The following is an 18694-nucleotide window of genomic DNA, read 5'->3' as shown; positions in this document are numbered from 1 at the left end:
GCCTGGTCTACAAGAGCTAGTTCCGGGACCAGCACCAAAGCTACAGAGAAACCCTGTCTCGAAAAACCAAAAACAAAAACAAAAACAAAAAAAAGTGAAGAGGTAAGCCTGGGATGTTTATGCCTGTAATCCCAGCACTTGGGAGGTAGAGGACGGACTGGTGTGAGTTTGAGTTCAGCATGGTCAACAGAACAAGATCCTATCTCCAAACAAAAATAAATAGCTATACCATGTTAACAGATGAGAAAACTGTAAACAAATCAATTCTCCTGAAACAGGTACACAGAGTCAAAATAATCAAAACAAACAAAACAGAAGCCTTCTTTCAAAAAATTAAGAAAATGTGTTTTACGTGGGAAAGTGAAAGATCAAGAATAGTCAGAAGATGAAAGAGGAGAAAAAGAAGCTACATTAACAGAGATACAGCTGCAAAGCCAAAAAACAAAACACAGAAATGTGCATATATTCATGAGAAATACTTAAAAACTGGAAGCTGACCCTAATTAAAAAGGAAAATGTGAACTAAATTAAGATTGCTCCTATGTTGGTACATTGTAGTCACATAATGTTGGAATGGTTAAGTTAAAGCTGAGAGGTTTAATAACACTATTATTGACATTTTATGTACATGTTTGCTATTTGTCATATCAAGATATAGGCACCCAAATTTGTAATAAATTATGTAAAAATGGTTAATATAAAAATTAAACGTCATATAAGGGTTAGATTTTATTTACCCAGACAGAAGAAGGATTGGCAAACTAGGGTCCATAGGCCAAACACAGCTTCTAATCTATTGTATGAACAAGTTACATTATTTTCACATTTTATTAAGTGGAAAGGGAAAAAAGAGCTAATAACTCAAATAGCTTGAACACCTAGAATATTTGCTATCTGGTCATTTAAAGAAAATGCTTGTTGTTGTGGAATAGTCTTTCACACCATAGGAAGATATGTCACTGTAAATGGTTTAATAAAAAGCTAAATGGCCAATAGTTAGGCCGGATTTTCAGGTACAAAGAATGCTGGGAAGAAGGACAGAGAGGTAAGATAGCCACAGAACAAGTCAGATACACAAAATGGGATAGAGGTAAAAGTCATGTGTCAGGATGTAGATTAATATACAGGTTAATTTAAGCTATAAGAGCTAGTTAGAAACAAGCCTAAGCTACTGATGAACAATCATAATTAATAATAAGTCTCTGTGATGTGATTTAGGAGCTGGTAGGCAGGACAGAGAAAGACTCACAACAGTTTGTTAACTGAAGTCGAACAACATAATCCCAGACACTACAATAGGTACTCAGTGTCTGTTGCATCACAAAATAAGGAAATTCTAACAATGCTTAAATGAAACCCATTATAGTTACATATGGGTCAAAATGGTGCACATTTGTAATCCCAGCACTTGGGAAGCTGAGACTGGAGGATTGTGAATATGTAGCCAAGCTTAAGCCACAAAGCAAAACCCTATCCACCTTCCTTGGACACTATCTCACACATCACGTCCACTACCATCTGTCACAACTTAATGCAGCAGTGCCTCTTATCCAGAAACATTAATAACCTATGAAATGACTCTCCACCCCCAAGGCCACCTCATTCCAAACCAAACAACTCTGTTCTCCCAAAATACAAGTAATTATGTTATTTCAACTATTCAAAAACTTTCAATGCTATTGGACTATGCCTTCAAGGGCCCAAATCACTGCCTATTTATCTCACATCAGATACTGTATTCACTATACACTCTACAGGGGATAACATAATTGCTTATCACATTACTGGCAACAACAGACACTCAGCAAAATTGTTAGTTATTACTATCACAGATCACGTGATGTTACAACCAAGTCTCATAATGTGGTCTCTCTATCCTAGACTTTAACACATTAAATTCCTCCTCTTTGTATTTTTAGACACAGGTGTCAGATCTTGGCTTTAGCACTTACTAGATATGACTTTGAGCAAACCATTTAACTTTCTGAACAACATAAAATTTGAGACAATAACTATATGCTACTAGGTTATTGAAAGAATAAATAATATAACATGAATAGAATATCTAAAGAGCAAATATATCAATGAATAATATAACACGAATGGAATGTCTAAAGAGCAAAGATATCAATGAACAGAGAAGAGAACAGAGAAGTGCTTAAAAATAGAGCACTTAAGTAAGGTATGGTGGCACACACCTGTAATCTGACTTTTCAAAAAGTAGAACCAAGATCATGAGTTCAAAGTCAGCCTGAGCTATACAGTGAGATCCTGCCTCCAGAAATAAAGTATTCATTTAAAGAACAAAAAGAAGCACTTTTCTTTAGTATCACTCAGAGAAATTGATTCAATTATAAAATCTATCTCTACTTTTCTAGGGGAAATGCCATAATTCCAAAGACAGGATTTAGGAGAAATTTTTCTATATGACTAAGCAAAGAAAAGATATGGAATCACATCTTACAAGATGTTTATTACTAATATCAATTATACATTATTAAATTTATAGATTCAACATATACCTAAGCTATATGTAAAAGTAAGCTCTTTGGTTAGTTCTACTAGTTAACTACAAACATAAATATATATAAGAAATGTATTTCTGATATGTAGTAACTATTTATATATCCATTTAGAGAATTCACCTCATTGGCCTTATACCATAGGTTTTTCACATTATGACATAGGAGTCAAACTTAGAAAGCAAAGAAGAAACAGAGAAATGAGGAAGAAAGAACACCAGATAATCCCATATTGTTTTTTTCATTTTGCTTTGCTTTCTCCTCTTTCCCACTGGTTTTGTCTAATTGTTCTTACTTCATAGTAAGGAAAATGTTGGCACAAAAGGGATAAAGTTTTTTTTAATGAATAATCCCATGACAAATGAATCAACAAGTAGAATATAGCTGAAGCCTACTTCAATGGATCAAAGTCCTAAATGTAAGAACTTAAAAGTAAAAATTCTTAGAATAATTTTGGTGTGTCTTTTACTAAATATGCCCTTTTTATATAAATAAAAAATGATTAAAAAAATTCTTAGAATATAATCTAGCACTCAGGAGATATATGTGAGTTCAAGGACAGCTTGGTCTACATATCAAGTTTCAGGCTAGCCAGAGTTACATAATGAGGCCCTGTCTCAAAATAAATTAACAAATCTTGTAACAGACAGGCATCAATACTCAAGACATTGCATTGAGTGGTGGTTTCTGAGATTCAACATTAACAGCAAAGCAACCAAAGAAGCTGAATAAATAAACTATAAATAAGTAAAGAAACTAATAAACTGAATACATAGAAATGAAAAGGTTTTCAGCTTTAGAGGTCATCAACAAGAAATCTACCTACTAAATTCTGAATTTGAATGACATCTCTCCAAGGAAATGTCCAACAAGCAAATGACATTAGGGAATGGAAACTGAAACCAATTTCATACCAGAACAGCTCTAATAAAAAGAGGCAAGATAAGAATAAACCTCAACAGTAGTTCAGTGTTTGCCTAGCATGTTGAAAGCCCTGGGTTCCATCTCTAGTACTGTAAGGAATTAAAAAGAGAGAAAATCACAAATAAATGTCACAAGTGTTGACAGGGATGTAAAGAAAGTGGAACATCTGTCTACATATAAAATCTACTTTCCAGAACATCTTGGCAATGTTCAGGAAATACTAGACAAAACCAGTGGGAAATTAAAATTAAAATGCTCCTAAAAGGTTAAACATATGTTACCATATTACCCAACAATTTCACTCCTGTGTATGTATCAACAGAGTGAAAACAAATATCCATGCAAAATTTTGTACACAAGACATTACAGCACCATTATTCATAAAAGCTAGAGGCAGACACCTAAAAGTCCATTAGACTGATATGGAGTATATCTACACAACAAAATATCATCCTACTGAAAAGCAATGCAGTTTCAACACTGAGTGAGCTGAGATAGAAACATAATGTGTTCAAGGCTCGTCTAAACGACATGGCAAGTAGTCTTGAAAATAAAAACAAGCATGGATAAACCCTTTCATTATGCTAAATGAAAGAAACTGGGCACAAATGGCCATAGATCAAAGGATTCTACTTACAGAAAGTGGGAAGGAAAATGAACACTGTTGAGGTACAAACTTTCTTGGGAGTGTTGAGTATGTTTTGGAAAGAGATAAGTGCACAACTTTGTGAACTTAGTAAAATCTACTGATCTGTACATTTGAAAAGGGTGAGTTTCAATCTAAGGCCAGCTTGAACTACAAAGCAAGACTCTGTGAAGAAAGAAAAGGAGGGAGTAGAGGAGAGGGAAAGGAGGGGGGAGTTTACAGTATCACTCTACGAACAAAAGGATGGTAGACATTACACACCCTTCCCAATCACCTACAGAGGAGAACAACATTCTTCTATTAGACAGTAAAGAATTCTTTGTTCCCAACACTAACATCATTGTCCAAGGAGGAGCAAGTACTTTCATTTAATCGAAATAATTCTTACTGATTTTTTGATAAATCTTTATTAATTTATTTTTATCTACTGTGTATACAATATTCTGCCTGCATGTACACTTGCATGCCTAAAGAGGGCACAAGATCTCATCACAGATGGTTGTGAGCCACCATGTTGTTGCTGGGAACTGAACTCAGGACATCTGAAGAGCTGTCAGTGCTCTTAACCTCTAAGCCATCTCTTCAGCCCCTTGTAAGTCTTTCATGATCACACCATTTAATGTATATCTTCTCAGAGAAAGTCCAAAAGACAATACTTTTTAACATTTTATTACAATTACCATATGAGTATTCATGTCTTTTAGAGTAAAAAGAAGTTTCACTGGGCATGGTGGTACACACTTTTAATCTGAGCACTTGCAGCCAGATCTCTGAGTTCTGGACCATCCTTGTCTACAGAGTGAGATCCAGGATAGCCAGAGCTATATAAAGAGATTGCCTCAAAAACCAACCACTACCACCATTAATAATTAATTTGAGAAAGAACCAGTTGTAGGAGAATTCTCTAACAACTAAGAAATGAAATCTTTTAGGCTCTTATCTCAAATCTGTAAATCAGAAAAAATCTGATCCTGACAAATGTACTTATGCTAGGAAAAAAAAAAATCAAAGTGAAATTTAGAAAGTAAATAAAACTTTAAACATTAAAAAAAAAGCACATATCCTAAATGGTAGAAAATTAGGTTTTCCTGATCCTTTTAATACATTTTTTATGTGAAATTTCCAAAAGGCTACATGAACATCTGCATTATAATTACCTTATCTTTGGCCTCAGGCAGTGTGATTTCTCTAGGTTCTAACAGTGGAATTTCTCGAAGAGGTGGAACACATCTTACTATATCTGGTACATAGTGTGTGTGAAACAATGGCGGCATGGAGTATCTTCGGTCACCTGATAAAGGCACTATCTGGTTAATTATAGTTGGCTCTTGGTGGGGTGAATGGAAACGCTGTCGTTTACCATCAAGAGGAAAGGCTTTTTCATCGCTTATTCTCCTGAAAGCAAGCAAATACACCTTAGTGACTAGAGACACAACCTTCTGACAACAGAAGCATACAAATATAGAAACAGATAATAACAGCTGTGGCTCTTTGGATAGAATTACATTATTAACTCCCTAGTGGACTTTTAATATTCATTTTAAGAACAAGAGATGCCTTCCAACGTCTTCCAAAAACAAAGATAATTAATGGCTTTTGAATTACCAAAATGAGTCATCCCCAACAGTGAAAACAATACAGAAAAATGCATACTTGTGGGATTATACAAGCACTAAGAATTAAAGATAAATTCTAACAAGAGGGTAAATAAACTGAGTGATGTGTGTGTGACATTTGTTAAAGATTCTTTGAATATACCTATGTTCTGGCTCATCAATGGGAAAAACTAAATTGACATTTTTATAAAAGCTATAAAGGGTATTAGACGACAACAGACACTTGAAAACAAGCTGCATTTCAGATAATATACATTAACACAGATATATGGGCATAAGTAAAGCATTCTGGTTACAGAGGGGAATGTCTTTACTTTGATAAGGAAAAGGCTGACGTGTTTTCAGATAAAGTTAATGTCAACAGTTCCTTTACTATAATTTGGAGAAAAAGTGTGAGAGTGAGAAAAGAGAAAAAAACAGTTAAACTTTACAACTAATGAATCAAGGGAAAATATACTTTTACATTTTTCAGAAAGTTTAAAAATTTTCAAAATAACAAGAAAATAATTAGGTAAGCACAAAGAACCTGCCAAGTACCTGTGAAGCCCTGGGCTCAGACCCCAGTACCAGGAAGAGTAAAAATGAGTAATTTGACAGGGAAAATGATATTTATTTCATTGATAACCTAAGCTGTTCACATGAAATATTTTGTCACAGAAAATGGTCCAATATCTTTCAAGCTCTAAAATCCTATGGGCCAATGCCATCTAAAAGTTTATTATTACACTGTTCCTCCAAGAGTATTCGCTTTATAGATCTGGAACTCCTACTCATAAATAAACATATATAGGGCTAGACACGTAAAAGTACATTTGCTTTTTTTAAACTTGAGTTTAAACATATACACTGAGTAGCTTCAATTAAAAATACAAATCTTAATTTTTAACAGTATCTGTTACTATGAACTAATTAAACTAATCTTCACTCATGAGTTACCAATTGGTTACTAAGGCAATTTCAAAATTATAAATCTAACAAAGTCAATATTCTTAGAATCATTATATAACTTTCCCAATGGTAATCCAGAAAAACCTATGTTTATCATAAGCTTGGTTCTAGAAGCAGCTATACCATCTCTGCTTGAATAACTATAACTTCTGTATCTTACAGCTTTTGTATAAGCAAGAAGATAACAATGAGACTTAATGACACTATTTTAAAGTTTTTAGAACACTAGTACATTTTAAATTACTATTATTTTTAACTAAACACAGAAACTATAAACTAGGTTTTAAAAGGTATACTGTACAAATATTACGAAATGTTATTTTAACAAATACCTCTGAAATTCTATTATTTATTTTAAAATTGACTGGTATCTGAAATGGCTATAGAAAGCCTTAAATCAGCCAGGTGTGGTAACGCACGCCTTTAATTCCAGCACTTGGAAGGTAAAGGCAAGTGGATCTCTGTGAGTCCCGGGCCAGTCACGTCTACAGAGCTAATTCCAGAACAGCCAAGGCTATATATATATATGAAAACATGGCTCAGAAAAAAATCCAAACTAACAAAAAGTTGTCTTACAAGATAAAACTTTTCAAAAGACAATTAAGTGTAACTGGGCTCCTGGAGGATGGACCCTAATCTGTTATAATGTGTCCTGCAGAGATCAGATCACCACATAGGAAAGAATACACAGTACAAGAACAGGAATCTACATGCTAAGGAAGGGCTGCAAAGGAACAGAGCCATGCTAAGTATGATCTCGATTTTTAGTCTCCTTATGGCATCAAGTATCAGTTTACAGCACTTTGCTATGGCAAATCTAGTAAATTCCTAAGAAGGCATCTGATGAGGCTAAAATTATCAATTAAAACACAGATTTCTAAAGAAACATAGCTTTATTCCATCTAAAACACACAGTGGCAAGAATAAAACAACTCCAGATTTATTAAAATGTTTGAACCCAAAGAAGTTTTAAAATTCTTTGACTAATCTAACTGCACAGGTATCAGAAAACAAAACCTAGGCCATACTCTCCACATAATTTCATACAGCTGCTACACAGTCTACTATAATATTTTTTTTTAAAAAGTTGAAAAATACTTACTTCCTTCCTCGAAACAATGGGGATGTGGAGGTCTGTATTGGACTGACAGTTCCATATGTCAGGGGCTGTAAGGTCACAGCTCTAGACAAGCTACCAAAAACACAGAATAATAACATAAATATTTTTCTTTAGAACCAAAAATTCCACACAAACTAAATACTTAGAAAAAAGAAAACAAAGTTTAATAATATTTTCTTTGCTTTCAAATATTGCATACAACAACATTATACCAAAGAGGAAACAGAGCGTCATGACATGGTCCAAAACAACAGCATACTTACTCTACATTTTGGAAGTTGTACTGTGCATCAATAAGTTGCTGGTGTGAATAAAGAGTTGGTGAGAGAGCAAAGAAGCTATTATGCTGTTGGTGGTTTGGAGTGAAGGGAGGACGACCCAAAATTGAGTTTGGGAACATGCTCTTGCTCACTGAGGTTGAACATGTATTCTTCTACCTATAATTTTAAAGGATAATACTAAATTATTACAGCTTAAAGACATAGAACTCTTTGGTTAGTAATATCACTACTTAAAACAATTATCTTCAAATTAGTCATTCCATTTGCAAAGTTATTTCTGAAAGTTAATGCATCTTAAATTCTACTATGGGCAACAAATCACTAATAGCTCATTTAAAATCTAAACCACATTCAAAGGCTTTCAATAGTGTGCATGTTTCAAATTTTCTGATGAATATGCTCTAATCAATGTACCTTAACAGCAACATAACTTTTACCACCACTATTCTAAACAATAAAAGAAATCATTCAAGAGATTTAATTAAATTGCACAGATCCTTACATTTATTCACAACCTAACTCATAAAAAGTACATGCTATCGTGTGATAACCTGATATCTAGGACATGGTACTTTACATTATCTGAAGAAACAAGTAATATGTGTCACCTACTAATTCATAAAATTCCAAGATTCTTCTCAGCAGTTATACATAAAGACTTGCAATCAAACAGTTCCATAGAGGGAGGAAAACTGTAGAGGACAATCAGAACACATCACTAACCTAGTAAGACACTAGATGCTTTTTTCCAATGACTAATCCAGCAAAGATCTTCAAAAAGGTGGGTGAGATAGCATACAAAAATCAAGAGCCGGGAGGTGGTGGTGCACACCTTTAAACCCAGCACTGGGATCTCTGTGAGTTCGTGGCCAGCCTGATCTACAGAGCTAGTTCCAGGACAGGCTCCAAAGCTACCGAGAAACCCTGCCTCGAAAATTGAAAGAAAGAAAAAAAAACCAAGAAAACAAATTAAAAATGATACTTGCGTGACCATTTTCTTAAACTATATAACTCAACTGAGAGACAGTATACGATATAAGAAAAAAACATTAAAACACAGTAAAAGTTAAGGGTCTACCACCAAAAAAGTCAACAGAATTACGTGCTCAGCCTACCTACAAGAAATCCTAACAGCCACCAGGTACCACTCACATATAAGAAGCTTTCATTTAGATTTCTAGTAGCTCATACTCAAAATAATGCATCCACAGATCACCAATGAAGGAGGAAAAAGAAACAGGAAATAAGCAGAAACTATATCAAATAAACATTCAACATATATATATGTTGAGAACCCAAGTATGTGAGTCAAAATTATAACAGAAAAGTCCATGAAAAACAGAAACACAGAGCAGGAGGAGGGAGGGAGGGGAGAGAGATGGAATTTTAGAATATCCAGAGAAAATCAGTTTATCAATATTCGAAGGGAGGAAATATTAAAAAGTTGGGGATCAAAATGTCTTTGGACTTTCTAATAGTGGAAGCCACAAGACACAAATTAATGCCTTTAAAGCTTTAAAGCTTAAGTAAAATGTAAAGCCAGAAGGCTACCCCTGTGGATAATATCAATAAGGGAAAATGAAAATATTTGCAGATATGAAGCGTAAAAAGAGAAAGGTGAGGCAGGTGGCGCACACTAGTAGTCCCAGCACTAAGACTGAGGTGCAAAACTGTTTAGCAGTGGATCGCCGAAGCAAGTGGATCGCCAAGTTCAAGACCAGTTCGGTACACAAGGAGAGTCTCAAGCCAGAAAAACCACATTAGGGCAATTTCCCAGAAAGGGAAGGAAGGGAAGTTAACAGTAGTTCAAAATCAGAGCAGAAAGGTAGTCTCAAGATGGTACTCAAGAAATGCAAATCAAAACAACTCTGAGATATCATCTTATTTCAGTCAGAATAGCAAAGATTAACAAAACAACCAATAACAAATGCTGAAGGGGCTATGGGGGAAAGGGAATCCTCATTCATTCATTGTTGGTGGAATTGCAAACTGGTCTATCCATTCTGGAAAGCAGTGTGGGTAAATCCTCAAAAAGCTAAAAGTAAGTCTACGTTATGACCCAGCTCCACTTCTTGTAGCTAGGAAATGGAAACAACATAAATGTCCTTCAAGCCGTTGGTGGTGGCGCACGCCTTTAGTCCCAGCACTAGGGAGGCAGAGGCAGGCGGATCTCTGTGAGTTCGAGACCAGCCTGGTCTACAAGAGTTAGTTCCAGGACAGGCTCCAAAACCACAGAGAAACCCTGTCTCGAAAAACCAAAATAAATAAATGTCCTTCAACTAAGAAATATACAATGAAACTGGTATATATAAAATATACTAGGGAATACTATTCGGCTGTATAGAAAAATGAAATCATGAACTTTGTAGGTAAATAGGAGAAACAAAAAACTATATTGAGAGAGGCAATCTAGACCCCCCCCCCCCAAAAATGTGGCATGTTCTCTCTCATCAGAGGTTCCTAGCTCCAAATCTTCAGATGTGAGGACACACCCTGGAGTTACTGCAGAAACCAGGAAAAAGGAACCATTGCTAGGGCACAGGGGTGGGAGAACAAAAGAGGGGACTAGCAGGGTACAAGTGATCTGATCCAGGAAATGGGAAGGAGAAAGTTTTAGTTAGGAAGGGGGAGGGAAATAAATATATATAGGAGGAGGGGAGAAGGTTAAATAACAGTAAGGATGTTTGAAAAGGTCATAAGGAATCATGCTATTAACTAACCTAAAACCTTCCAAGAATCAATAACTAACAAAAACCCCAATGCCAGGCATGAGAAAAGAACCCCCCCCCCTGCCCTTTGGTTTTGTCTTAGATCTCATTTTGTAGACCAGGCTGGCCACAAACTCAGAGATTCACCTGTCTCTGCCTCCCAAGAACTGAGATTAAAGGCGTGCACCACCAAACCCAGCTACAAAACCCTTTTGAACTGTTGGTCAAAGCTGTCCAAACAGATTCCCAAAGCATTACAGGCTATTGCTACTGCCCTTGGTTTCCCCCACAGAGGTGGAAAGTTAAGTACCTATTCCTGAAGACACCATGCACTTAATACACAGAGTCCAGAGGCCTGAGCTGGAACTAACCTGAAGATTAGCTGTCATGGTACCTGAAGATACCATGAAAGCTTCCAAAGGAGAGAAGCAACCAACAGTCCAACTGAGCTATGATGCCTATGAACCACAACAAACACTAACATTGCACGATAACCCTAAGGGTGAAGTAGTGGCATGCATGCCTTGGCAGTAACCAAGAGCTCTTTAATTCGACTCAACAAGAGGGTCATGCCTGGTACTGAAAACCTACTAGTCAACTACCCAGAGTTAGTGAAGTCATGGATCTTAGAAGAGACCCAACAAGCATCACTTTACTAAACTAACATAATGCCTAACCACATTCTAAATATTTGTCCTTAATACCCACAGATTACTGCAGTTCTCACCTCTCGTTAAGGAAAATTCTTTTTAAAATAAACAGAGACCATTACGAAAACCACAACCAATGAAAATGCAGAGTCATATAGCCCAGTCCCAAAGGCTACATCTACAACACAATTTCCACACCTAAAGCATGGAGAACACTGTGGGAAGAGGGTTAGGAAGATCTAAGAGCCAGACAATCAGGGAGTTTGCTGTGAAATTGTGTCTCCTAGTAATGAAAGAGGCTACACTCGTACACAAAGAACTACAGTCAACTAAGGTATGCTGAGCATGGGAGAAATAGTCTTCCCCAGGAAAGAGCACACCAATTGGCTATCCAATACCGAATGGTCAGCCCTAAAATAATACATACAAGTAATATATACAAACTGAACAGGTTATAATTAAGTATATATTGTGTTTACATATATGCAAGCAAAAATTTGAAAAAAGACGGTGAATTCAAAAGAAAGCAAGAAGGGGCAAATGAAAGGATTTGAAGAAAACAAAAAGAAAAGGAAATGATATAATCCTCTTGAAAATAAAAAACAATAATGCTTTAGTACTAATAAAAGTCACTACACAGAAGGATACTTTTTTTAAAAAAAGAAAAGAAACTTTATAGAGTATTCAATGAGTTATTAGTGCAGACAGAGTTTTTCTGGCCCCAGGAGCCAACATTCAAATTACCAAACAGAGGTACTCAGCCAATAGCTCAGGCTTATTATTAATTAGTTCTTATAATTTAATCCGTTTCTATTAATCCAGGTACTGTCCCAAGGCTCATGGCCTTTACCTCTATCCCATTTTGTGTGTCCAATTCATTCAGCATCTGGCTGGCAACTCCTCCAATTCCGCCCTTTCTCTTCCTATCCTTCTCATTTTGGCTTTTCTGCTTAACCTTATCCTGCCTGGCTATTGATCAATCAGCTTCTTTATTAGACCAATCAGAGCATAACTTACAAAAGAGTACAGACGGACTTTTCCACAGTATGTCCCCCTTTTTTTCTAATTAAAAAGGAAGGTTTTAGCTTTAACATAGTAAAATTATATACAACAAAACAGTTATTAAATAAGAATTATAGTCATAATATCTAATCTATTTGTATTTAGCAAAATCAGAGAAAATACTCTATTATCTATCCTATCTTTGTGAATCTAAAGTTTTATACCTAATTTGCTTTTTGTCATAATTTTTTAAAAAAACTGTAAGTTTAACTATTTAGTCTTTAACTCCTTCAAGGACCCCAGAAGGATAAAATGTTATCTAATAGCAGGAACATCAGGCTGCCTGGACAGTCATACAAAGTTCTTTCGCAATACTGGGGCATCCACTCTGGCCTACAAGCCTAGGATATCTGACAGTCTTTCCTGTGAAGCAGGGAATTCTGATGGACTGTCCTACCTTGTCTTGGCAAAGTTCAGCAGTCGCCTTGTATGTGTCCTGCTGGTTCAGTTTGGATAAAAAAAACCATCATCAGTTTCTTTGCCCATATGGCTAGCTTTTGCCATAAAGAAAACAAACTCCATACGGAGTTTCTTTGATGCCCATCACCTTCTCTAAAGTAGATTAGTGCTGCCAGGAGCAGAAATGTCTCCCTGTCATAAAAAGCCTTATATTATTAAAACATTTTAAATGCCATATTCTGTAGGTCTTTGAAGTATTTGAAGACCATCTATCTAAATATATGTTTATCCTTGAATACATACCTTACATGACTATAAGTTTGACAATTATAGATGACTATTAACCTATATTTTTAACTATACATTATATTTTTAAATAAGTTGCTTAAAAATAATATCCCAAACAAAAGTAGAAACACAATACAGCATAACAGAAATAACTTTAAATTTGTACCAATAAACTAAAATTCTTATCGATGTAAAATATTTTGAGATTAATTTTTGGAGTAAAGTAGATTCAATAATCTACCCTTCCTCCCGTCATTTCCATATCACACCTGAGTGTTTTTCTATTTTTTTTTTTTGGTTTTGTTTTTTCTTTTTTCCAAGACAGGGTCTCACTGTAGCTATCAGATTTACCCTGGAACTAGCTCTTGTAGAACAGGCTGGCCTCGAGCTCACAGGAATCTGCCTCCCAAGTGCTAGGATTAAAGGTGGGTGCCACCACTGCCCAGTGGTTTTGGGGTCTTTTTTTTTTTTTTGTGAAAAGGTTTCTCCGTGTTGCCATAACTGTCCTTGAACTCACTTTGTAGACCAGGGCGCCTCCAATTTAGAGATCTGCTTGCCTAAGCTTCCTAATGCTAGGATGAAAGACACGAGCCACCACACACACAGCCTGGCAATATGTTTCTTATAATAATATAACCATTAAATATACCAATTTAGTTGTTGTATTTGTTATATATCATTTACTATATATTATACAGTATATTTACACATTTTATATTATGAAATTATATACTGATATGTCAAGTTTTAGGTGTGTATATAGTGTGTATGTAAAAGATTATTCAGGTTACAAAAAATGATAAATTTTCTTTTCTGATAAGCAAATCAGAGAATGAACTACAAAAGCTTAATTTTTTATCAGAAGAAAAACAAAGCCTAAACAGATAAATGTATTAGAGAATGACATTAAAAGGATTAGAAAAATTGTTAGAATGGACAGAATGGGGATGGGAGGGAGCCTGAAAAGCTACTAAAACTCACACATACAAATTTGGTTCCTTGGTTTTCCAATTCTATGGGATTAAAATTTCCTAGGTTGACCACTATGAATCAGTTTCATCAGTCCAAGTTTCATCATAAGTAGTGGACAGGCAACTTACCACCATTATCATACCTCATTCCAAATGCTTGACCCTAATTTTTACCAGAAACAAAGTATTGTCTATAGGAAATAAGTCTGTCAAATTCTTCCATGAAGTCTGTACTTCCTATTATTGGGGGGGAGGGGTTGCTTGGTTTTGTTTTTTTTTTTTTTATATCTGCTGACCTGTACTCTCTGAATTTCACTGTTTTGAGGGAAATGATGGTTAAGATTTGGTTCCCTTTATTCCACTTCCGTGAACTAACTTCTCATTTTAAAACAACCTTTTTCATGGGAGTTATTAAAAAAAGTCATTAAGTGATTAGCTATAACAAATTTTGCTTGACATTTCATTTTGCAGGAATACAGAAACTATAGACCTAACTAAAAGAAGCCATCTCTACTTAGAAAAACTAGAATTAAAAAGTTCTATTTTAAGTCATGCATAGTAGCACACACCTGAATCCCAGCACTTGGAAGGATGGTCAGCATTTGAGACTAGTTGGGAAGACACATCAAGTTCAAAGCCAACCTGGACATAAGATTGTCTCAAAAAACACAACACCAAAGTTCTATTTCAAAGCTAGGAGTAGTGGTGCATGTCTGAAATCGCAGAATCCAGGAGGCTCAGACAGGTGGGTCTGAAGTTTAAGCACAGCCTGGGTTCCATAGGAGTAAAAATCCATCTCTAAAAGCAAACATGGGAGCTGGAGTGCTCAAAAGTTAAGAGCACTGCCTGCTCTTACAGAAGACCCAGGTATGGTTCTCAGCACCTGCATGGTGACTCATAACTATCTGTAACTCCACTTCCAGGAAACCCAATGCCTTCTTCTTTCCTTCCAGGGTACTAGGCATGTACATACTAGTATGTGTGTGATACACACACATAAAATAATAGACACATCTGAAAAACTAAAATAAAAACAACAGCCGGGCGGTGGTGGCTCACGCCTTTAATCCCAGCACTCGGGAGGCAGAGGCAGGCGGATCTCTGTGAGTTCGAGACCAGCCTGGTCTACAGAGCTAGTCCCAGGACAGGCTCCAAAACCACAGAGAAACCCTGTCTCGAAGAACCAAAAACAAAAAAAAAAACAACAACAAATGCTATTTGAGGTTCATTTACAGAGGTTCACTGTTCAACATCTAGACAACCTTTTAACTACAAACAATAAACTGTCTTTTTCTTCTGGACCCAAATAAGGCCCTATATGCTTAAAGATGCAAAAATGCTAAGGATACACCTCTCACTTATATTTCTATCCCATTACACAATCAACTCCAAACTAAGTAGAAGTTAAAAGATGATACAGTACCCAGAACTACTCTATAACATTAAAACCAAATGATTCTACGCTTAAAAGCTTTGAAGCCTAGACAATTGTTAAAAATAATTAAAATTTTACTCTAGGGTATGTATCTAGTTCAGCATATCCCAATGCAAAAATGGAGCATTAGTTTCTATTATACTATTCTATTGAGAAAGGGTTCACTGTCCTAAGCTGGCTGGCCTTGAACTCTCTAAGCAGACCAGGCTGGCCTTGAATTCACAGAGATCAGTCTGACGCTGAGAAGCATTCATTCTTCTGGAGTACTTCTAAAAAAAAATACTACTCAGGCTCTCTCAAGAATCTTGACCCTTAAGTCAAACTCCTAACTGGGCAACCTTCAAAATAGAACCATTCCTAAGAATTAACAAATAGTATTCGATGTTCACCCCCACAAATAGCCTATCTGACCATCTAGAGAAATGAAATCAGTATCATGATTGTAATGATACTGAAACAATGATCTATTGCAAAAATACAAGGGAACCAGATGTAGTGCCACACACATTTGATGCCACTACTGGAAAGGCAGAGGCAGGAGGATCTCTGAGTTCAAGGCCTGCCTGGTCCATAAAGCAAGTTACAGGATAGCCAAGGGTATGAGAGACTCAATAGCAAAACATAAGGAATCTTTATAAAAATATAGTTTAATGAAATAAAATCACTATACCAGAACTTCATAAAATTTTAACTAATTTATAGTTTTTGTTTGTTTGCTTTGCTTTGTTTTTCGAGACAGGGTTTCTCTGTGTAATAGCCCTAGCTGTCCTGGAACTCACAGCGCTGTAGACCAGGCTGGCCTTGAACTCACAGAGAGTGCTGGATTAAAGACCCGGTTTCTTTATAGTCTTAATGAAGCTTCCTCACTACACACAATCTGTAAAATATTATTCTTTGCTATCTGCGGTAGTATGATAAATTTTATACTAACATCCAGAAATGGATAGCATCGAACTTTTCTTACCTTGAATTACTGGCTTTTTAATCTGTACTGAACAGTGAAACATAATAACCTAGATAAAATCATTACCGCTTTTAAAACCATGATACTGGTTCTTGCCTTGAGAAAAGACCCTTAAAGACTGCTTTGTCTAATATGCTTAAACCAGTGCAAGATTAATACAGATTTATATGCAAATGAGCAGACATGAGACAAGATAAATAGTTCAGAAAGAATTTCTAATGATAACAGTATTTGGTCTCTTAATTTGCAACTTAATTATTGTCCTCCAATTGATCTCTCCGACAAGTTATAGAAGACTCAAGTTTACATAATGGTCTCTTCACCAAGACTCCTTGGAAAGCAGCACCTCCCTAATACAAACAAGAACTGAATGGTTAGATCAAGTTCTCTGTTCACATTAACTAAGTATCTTTGATCCCCTAAAATGTTCAGTTCTTTTCTCCACAACAGAAAAAGTCTAACTCCTAAATCCTGCTCGCCCACTGTCAAAACCACCTTCGGGTTTTAACGGAGCATTCCTTTCTTTATTAAGAATTAAATTCCATCCAAGAGTTAAAAGGAAACTCTAGCAACACGGCTCCAAATGGACATTTCTCAAATAACTGAAAACTGGCCTGTTTCACACGGAGTCTATGTAGTACGGGACATTTCTAGATCCAATACAATTGGGGCTATTCACACTACTAAGTAATGTTTCTAATACCAGTTATCAGTCAGTGCAAATTAAAAATGTTATCGTGGTTAGCACACCAAAGCCTGGTAGGACTGAACTATATGATGGTAGTCCATCTGTATTCAAACACAAGAGACACACAAAAAAAAACCCACGTACTTAATTTTCTAACCGTACTTGCATCGTTTCTTTCTCTTCCTTATATCAACAATCTTACTTTTAAACAAAGCTGAAAGAAGCGAAACAAGAAAGAAAACTTAAGTATCTTGTTCTTTTCTTTTATGCGCAATCGATTTCTCATAAACAAAGCTCAAAGAGGCCAAACCAAGGCAGGGAATTTAGATCCGAGTCTGGGAAACACAGGAGCCCCACCACCACTCCGGTGCTCTTAACCAGATAAAAGTTGGGAGCACCTAGCCACGAAATCTGACCGGGGAAACCATCAGCCCGTCCCAACCTGTGTTTTGACCGAGGGGACTTCACGCTATTTTAATTAAATGCCTCAAAGATAAATGCCTTCCACGATAGCACATTAATGTGGACATTTACCTTGGCTCGCCACGGCCTTTTGGAATACCAGATGGGAGTATCTAGCCAGTCTTACTCTTTCGGTCTAGGGAGTGAGGACAGCGCGGGAGGCGGCGTGAGAACTAGAGAGAAGGCGGAATCAGAGAGAAGCCAGCGGCGCCAACATTCTTCACCGAGTCCAGCACCCGGGGAACGCCCCTAGTCCGGGAGCCGCAGGGCAGCGCCAGGCTCTCCCTCTCCCGCGCAAAACACAGCGCCAGTTTCAGAAAAGTTTCGCGCGCCCGGCCGGGGAGCAGGGCCTACACGCGTGCATCCCCTCCGGAGACCCCCACTCACCGGCGTCCACGCCGAAGGGCCGAGCAGGGCCCAGCGGCACCGCCCGCCAACGCGGCCGCCCGAGCAGCCCGCAGCACGGCGAGGCCCAGCTCGGGGGGGTGACCCAGGAACCGGCAGGGCGGCGGCGAGGCGACAGCCGACACGGCCAGGCCCGCGCGGGCGTGGAAGGTTGGGGGCGGCGACAACAAAAAGAAAGGAAAAAAAAGCGGAAGACCAAAAAGTCGCCGAAAAGGCGGTGTAGACAGCCCTGTCAGAGATATCCGGAAGTTCGACGTGACCCCGGATGGGAATATGCAGCGGGAGCCAAAGGTCAGACTTCCGGCAGCCGCCTGTGGGGAGAGCGTTGGCTGAACTGCGCAGGCGCGAGCTTGGCCGCCTTGGGATGGCTTGGCGGTCGGCGGCGCGGTGCTGGGCAGGGACCGGACGGGGACCGTGCGCTGCCTGTGCTCCTCGGCCGAGGGCTGGTGCAGCTGCTCTTCCGTTGGCTATTTCCTGCCGACCTGCTCTGTCCGTAGCGGGCCTTCCAGATTGTCGAAAATCAGCCTCACCTCGCCCTTACTGGGAAGATCAGTATTGAGTTTTAGTTGGTCTTGGAGACAAAAAAAAAAAAAAAAAAAAATGGC

The 18694-nt window shown here is 37.4% G+C and overlaps 1 protein-coding gene across 8 annotated transcripts in view; it reads right to left on the bottom strand.

Annotated features, from left to right (window-relative positions):
* Positions 1-18362, bottom strand: part of Tent2 (terminal nucleotidyltransferase 2) — a 52087-nt gene extending 33725 nt beyond the window's left edge. For 2 of the 8 annotated variants that reach the window (XM_075976311.1, XM_075976312.1), the window contains exons 1-4: positions 17757-18361; positions 8040-8213; positions 7759-7848; positions 5250-5487 (exon numbers count right to left, since the gene is read on the bottom strand). In XM_075976311.1, coding sequence (XP_075832426.1) covers positions 5250-5487; positions 7759-7848; positions 8040-8176 — 465 coding nt within the window. In that variant the 5' untranslated portion in view covers positions 8177-8213; positions 17757-18361. Of the gene's footprint in view, positions 1-5249; positions 5488-7758; positions 7849-8039; positions 8214-17366; positions 17437-17756 lie in introns of all 8 variants that reach the window. The other 6 variants (XM_075976306.1, XM_075976308.1, XM_075976309.1 and 3 more) reach the window with 6 other exon arrangements.
* Positions 18363-18694: the final 332 nt, after the last annotated feature.

This window comes from Microtus pennsylvanicus, chromosome 6, assembly GCF_037038515.1.
Source record: "Microtus pennsylvanicus isolate mMicPen1 chromosome 6, mMicPen1.hap1, whole genome shotgun sequence".
NCBI classification, from domain to species: Eukaryota; Metazoa; Chordata; class Mammalia; order Rodentia; family Cricetidae; genus Microtus; species Microtus pennsylvanicus.
The sequence above is the reverse complement of the archived record's forward strand: the minus strand, read 5'-3'. Positions and strand labels throughout refer to the sequence as shown.